The sequence below is a fragment of the Salvelinus sp. IW2-2015 genome, linkage group LG14 (genome assembly GCF_002910315.2).
Source record: "Salvelinus sp. IW2-2015 linkage group LG14, ASM291031v2, whole genome shotgun sequence".
NCBI classification, from domain to species: Eukaryota; Metazoa; Chordata; class Actinopteri; order Salmoniformes; family Salmonidae; genus Salvelinus; species Salvelinus sp. IW2-2015.
In genome coordinates this window covers 24,873,418-24,879,908 of record NC_036854.1, presented here as the reverse complement: position 1 = coordinate 24,879,908, position 6,491 = coordinate 24,873,418, and the positions used below count along the sequence as shown (strand labels likewise).

Here is a 6,491-nt window from a genome sequence, read left to right as displayed (position 1 = left end):
AAACTAGTCAGTTAAGAACAAAATGATTATTTACAATGACGGCCTACACCGGCCAAACCCAGATTACGCCGGGCCAATTGTGCGCCGACCTATGGGACTCCCAAAACCGTCCGGTTGTGATACAGCCTGGATTCGAACCAGGGTGTCTGTAGTGACACCTCAGGCACTGAGATGCAGTGCCTTGGACCGCTGCGTCGGGGGGGCCTTGTAGGCTATTTATGTACATTTACAAAAACGTACATTCACAGAAATAGTGAAGGTTGGGGGGGTTTTCATTGGATATTTTGGTTGGTGCCCTGGCAGAGATGATGGCTTTGGTGCCCTGGCAGAGTGGACACCTCTTGAAGGTCAAATGGTCTTGCCCCTAAGACCACAAAATTCCAGGCCTGCGAGAGTATCTATTGGACAAATTCAGCTAGGTCCCTTCTCGTTTGGTTCCTAGTGATACACCCCTGCTCTTCGGCTGACCCGGCATTGCTTCCAGCGTCTTGTGTGTAGTGTCTGGGGACTTCTTGCATGGTTTTTCTATTGACGCATATGCGGTTCAGTGCCAACATCGTTGTGCTGATCATGACAGCAGTTTCCTCTCCGACAAAAATCAATCAATGCAAATTGCATTATCCAATTCCTTCCAAATGTGTTTTGGAGGGGAGGAGGAGGGTGCTCTAAAATAGACACAGCTGTCCTAGTACGTCATCATTGCTGCAGACACAGCGTCTTGCTTTCTGGGTCTCACTGCTTAGTTGCAACATTACGTCGTCTTCTCCGACATTTTACAGTTGCACGATGAAAGTGCAGTCCCTCTCTGCATACTGGCAAGCTGGATCTGGGGTTTTCAAACTTTTCTTGCCATGGGACCCCCGCCCAGGCAAACCGACGACCCAGGGACACCCATCATATGTTAGAAGTAATACTTTATTTATTAATTGATACGTTAGGCAGTTTTATTTTGACTTCACCACAGATCATTYGAAGAGGAAGTGTAAACTCTAACAGTCTTTTAGCTAGAAGGATATCTTGGCGGCGAAGAACATTTTTTGCAGTTTTAAAGCTAATTTCCTGCATTTTGGCCGTGGCTAATGCTGTGTTTCTCTGCTCAAACAWAACAAAATCAATGGGCATGTGCACTGAATAACACTACTTTTTATCGATTGTCCCTTATTGTCTAGCTTTTATTTGATTGTTAGTTTTCAGACGGTATTATAAAAATAAAAAAATTATGCGTGCTATCTATCATTTAAGTTGAGACAAACTGTTTTTCCAAATTACTTTTTATTTAAAAAAAAAACTGTAATTAGCTCCAATTACTGGAATTTCCTCCATTTTGAAGGAGGAGATTTTGCCAATGAAGCCARTTATGTACTCCCCCCAGAGTCAGATGAACAGCTACCATGCTAACAAAACTATCCCAAAATATATCCCCCCCAGAAAATAATAATTGCGGAGCCCCTGRAGTACCCGTAGAGGGCTGTGGACCCTAGTTTGAGAAACCCTACTGTAGCTAGCTATGTGTTCCCATGTGTAGCAAGCACATTAGGCAGATCCAAATAATGCTTCATAATTAATTGTCTGTATGTGTAGAATCATACAAAAATTTTGCGTCGTAATTAATTTGGCAGATTTTTCAAGCACGTGGAAAACGGCTATGTTGGCCTACATGGCGCCTGTTTGCAGGCACAATTGTTGGTTGGCATTGATGTCTTGAAATGGTGACGTTACATGATAATGATCGTTCTCCGAAATTGCATGAATTACCGGTCTAGTTGAAATCAACTTCTCACTTTTAGCTAGGCTTTGTGTTATCAGCTCGCTAGGCAAGCTCAAACATGGCTTGATGAGCGTATCTAGAAACGTTTTTGGCCACAGCATTAGTTCAAAATATACTTTTGCAAGATGAAAGTCCATTATTTTTAAGTTAGCAAGTGTTCACCATATAAGTGTTTTATTTATTTAATTTTTATTCCTGTTGTCATGCACTGACTAGAGCAGTGTTTCCCAACTCCAGTCCTGCAGTGTCCTCAACAGCATACAACACCAGATTCAACTTGTCATGGGCTTGATGATTAGTGGAGGCAGGTGTGCTGGTCCAGGGAGGCCACAACAACAATGTGTACTGTTGAGGGGTACTGGAGGATCGCATTTGGGGGGTACTGTTGAGGGGGTACTGTTGAGGGGGTACTGTTGAGGTGTACTGCTGGGGGGTGTACAGTTGAGGGGTGCTGTTGGGGGGTACTGGAGGATCGCAGTTGGTGAAAACACTGGACTAGAGTTTACAAACGTGGTGTTTGCCAAAGCTGTTCTGAAGAAGCTGTCCATCTCATTTAACTTACTAGCTGTAAAGGTACACTTGTATTGTGTTGCTCAGTGGTGTCCAACAAACCTCTCGTTGTTGTTAGTGTACCGTTACCATGGGATTAGCGATTGAACCTGGGGATGAGGTTACCATTGYATATCTGTTGCAGGTTTTAGTGTTTTTTTTTTGTTGGACCTAATTATACACTTTCAACAACAACAACAACAAAAAATCGCACTAATCCAGGAATGAGGATCGGCGCATCTGCTTCCCTCTTTAACCAACAACTGAGACATTTCAGCTTTACCTTTATTTAACTAGGCAAGTCAGTTAAGAACAATTCTATATTTTTACATGACGGCCTAGGAACGTGGGGTTAACTGCTTGTTCAGGGGCAGAAATGACAGATTTCTACCTTGTCAGCTCGGGGATTCGATCTTGCAACCTTTTGGTTACTGGTCCAACGCTCTAACCACTAGGCTACCTGCCGCCCTCCTCTACCACTAGGCTAACCTGCCGCCCTCCACTCTAACATAAGGCTACCTGCCGCCCTCCACTCTAACCACTAGTACCTGCCGCCCTCCCTCTCACCTAGCTACCTGCGCCCCTCCACTTAACCTAGCTACCAGCCGCCCTCTCACTCTAACCACTAGGCTACCAGCCGCCCTCCACTCTAACCTAGGCTACCAGCCGCCCCTCCACTCTAACCATAGGCTACCAGCCGCCCTCCACTCTAACCAGCTAGGCTTACCAGCCGCCCCCTCCACTTAACCCTAGGCTACAGCCGCCCCTCCACTCTCACCCTAGGCTACACTGCCGCCCCTCCACTCTAACCACTAGGCTACCGCGCCCCTCCACTCTAAACACTAGGCTACCTGCCTCCGTCCACTCTAACACTAGGCTACCTGCCGCCCTCCTCTAACACTGGCTACTGCGCCCCCCCGCTCTAACCACTAGGCTCCTGCCGCCCTCCGCTCTAACCACTAGGCTCCTGCGCCCCTCCCTCTAACCCTAGCTACTGCCGCCTCACTCTAACCCTAGGCTACCTGCCGCCCTCCACTCTAACCACTAGGCTACCTGCCGCCCCTCACTCTAACCACTAGGTACCAGCCGCCTCCACTCTAACACTAGGCTACCAGCCGCCCCTCCACTCTAACCACTAGGCTACCTGCCGCCCCTCCACTCTAACCACTAGCTACCTGCCGCTACTATGTAGATATTTTGTCTTTGATTTGTATTATACCATCAAATCAAACCCCTGTTCGGTTCAATTACATCATACGGTAATGGTTCTAATCCTTTCTGTCTTACAGGGCAAGCTGGCCGATTTCAATCTAAGAAGAATAAAGGGGAACGTCTCAACCAGGACAACTGGTGGGTCAATTAACCAATAAGGCCCGGGGGGGGGGGGTGTATGGTTTCAATATACCACGGCTAGGGTGTTCTTGGCACGACGCAACGCAGTCCTTAGCTGTGGTATATTGCTATTATAAACTGGTTACCGATGTAATTACAGCATGGCATTAAATGTTTTGTCATACACGTGGTACGTGGTCTGATATACCACGGCTGTTAGCCAATCAGCATTCAGGGCTCGAACCACCCAGTTTTAACGTTCAAAACATACGTAGGAGTCATCTGTTAGTCACTCACTAACGTTATGGATTGGTGTCTGCAAGTCTTCCACGCATTGCTTTCACCAATTAGCTATGTCTTCAGTTCAGCGCTTAGCTTCAAGGAAGCAGGAAGAAAGGATGCAATGCATTTTAGACTTTGAACAGTATATGTTAGGCTTTCTGTGTTAACCACTTTCCTCTCTCTCTCTCTTTCTCTCGTCTCTGAAGGATGCCTGACCAAGTATCAGGAAGTGACTAATAACCTGGAGTTTGCCAGGGAGTTACAGAAGAGCTTCCTGTCACTGGGACAAGATGTAAGCAAGATGCTTGCAACTAAACTGCTCCAGGATGCACTGCTCTGGCTGACCCTAGAGAGTCAAAGGGAGTCTGTGGTCCTGGGATCTGTGGTGCTGGGAGTCTCTGGTGTTATCCCATGTTTGTTGCATTGCTATGGGCTACAACAACGCTCTGTGTACGCTAGAGGTACCAGGAGACTGGTTTCTATATTTTCATAACATTGTGGTCTGACTCCCTGCCTGCCTAGCTGTCTGGCAACGGTACAGGAGAGTTGGTCTCGGACCACGGCTCCCCAAGCCATAAGACTGATTAAATAGTCCAATGAGTGGTACCCAACATCTGCACGGACTCTATGCATAACGCATACACACTACATAACTAACACACATAAGAACTCACTAGCTATATATACACACCATAACACACTCACTAGACTATATATTACACACCATAACACACTCATAACTATATATACACCATAACACACTCACTAGATCTATATATATCACACCAAATACACACTCACTAGACTATATATACACACCATAACACACTCACTAGACTATATACACACCATAACACACTCACTAGACTATATATACACATAACACACTCACTAGACTATATATACACACATAACACACTCACTGACTATATATACACACCATAACACACTCACTAGACTATATATAAACACCATAACACACTCACTAGCTATTATACACCCATAAACCCTCACTAGACTATATATAACACCATAACACACTCACTAGACTAGAAACTACAACCATACACCTCACTAGACTATATATCACACCATAACAACACTCACTAGACTAGACATACACACACCATAACACACTCACTGACTATACATACACACCAATAACACTCACTAGACTATACAGTGCATTCAGAAGTATTCAGACCCTTGACTTATTAACTTTGGTGTTGTTGGGGGAAGGTCTGGTAAGCAAGATTTCACGGTAAAGTCTGTACAGTCGTATTCGGCCATGTGACCAATGAATTGTGATTTATTTGATTTGATTCTCTCCAGATCCAGAAGGCGGTGAAGAAGGCAGCGAGACGGGAACAGCTCCAGAGAGAAGAGGCTGAGCAGAAGAGGCTGAAGACTGTCCTGGAGCTCCAGTTTCCTCTGGACAGACTTGGAGAGGACGTGTGAGGCAGGAGCTGAGACGGGGAGCTACCAGTGTAGACACACCCTCACTCTCACGCGACACGAGCTCGCTGCCCTGGACGGCTCTATAAACTAGTGAGACAGAACCCAGACCAAAACACACGGTTGACAGGGAGAAAAATATACAGTGGGAGAAAAGTATTTGATACATCGCCGGATTTAGCAGGTTTCTTACTTCAAAGCATGTAGAGGTCTGTAATTTTTTAATTTGGTACACTTCACACTGTGAGAGACGGAATCTAAAACAAAATTCCAGAAAATCACATTGTATGATTTTTAAGTAATTCATTTGCATTTATTTGCATGACATAAGTTTTGATCACCTACCAACGCAGTAGATCCAGCTCTCACAGACTGTTAGTTTTTTTTAAGAAGCCCTCCTCTTTCTCACACTCATTACCTGTATTAACTGCACCTGTTTGAACTCGTTACGCTTATAAAATACACTCTCTACACACTCAATCAAACAGACTCCAACCTCTCACAATGGCCAAGACCAGAGTAGCTGTGTAAGGACATAGGGATAAAATTGTAGACCTGCACAAGGCTGGGAGTGGGCCTGCAGGACAATAGGCAAGCAGCTTGGTGAGAAGGCACAACTGTTGGCGCATTATTAGAAATGGAAGAAGTTCAAGATGCGGTCATCACCCTCGTTCTGGGCTCCATTAAAGATCTCACCTCGTGGGGCAATCAATGATCATGAGGAAGTGGGGATCAGCCCAGAACTACCACAGCAGGACCTGGTCATAACCTGAAGAGAGCTGGGACAACAGTCTCAAAGAAACCCTTAGTAATACACTACGCGTCATGGATTAAAATCTGCAGCGCACGCAAGGTCTCCTTGCTCAAGCCAGCACATGTCCAGGCCCGTCTGAAGTTTGCCAATGACCATCTGGATGATCCAGAGGAGGAATGGGAGAAGGTATGTGGTCTGATGAGACAAAAATAGAGCTTTTGGTCTAAACTCCACTCGCCGTGTTTGGAGGAAGAAGAAGGATGAGTACACCCAAGAACACCATCCCAACCGTGAAGCATGGAGGTGGAAACATCATTCTTTGGGGATGCTTTTCTGCAAAGGGACAGGACG

At 45.7% G+C, this 6,491-nt stretch overlaps 1 protein-coding gene across 1 annotated transcript in view; it reads left to right on the top strand.

Moving 5' to 3' along the window:
• The window catches only part of LOC111972499 (caprin-1-like), a 14,490-nt gene extending 8,985 nt beyond the window's left edge, over nucleotides 1-5,505 (top strand). The window contains exons 3-5 of the mRNA XM_070446780.1: nucleotides 3,607-3,667; nucleotides 4,138-4,223; nucleotides 5,264-5,505. Of these exons, the coding sequence (XP_070302881.1) occupies nucleotides 3,607-3,667; nucleotides 4,138-4,223; nucleotides 5,264-5,389 (273 nt within the window). The 3' untranslated portion in view covers nucleotides 5,390-5,505. The remainder of the gene's footprint in view (nucleotides 1-3,606; nucleotides 3,668-4,137; nucleotides 4,224-5,263) is intronic.
• The last annotated feature ends 986 nt before the right edge of the window (nucleotides 5,506-6,491 follow it).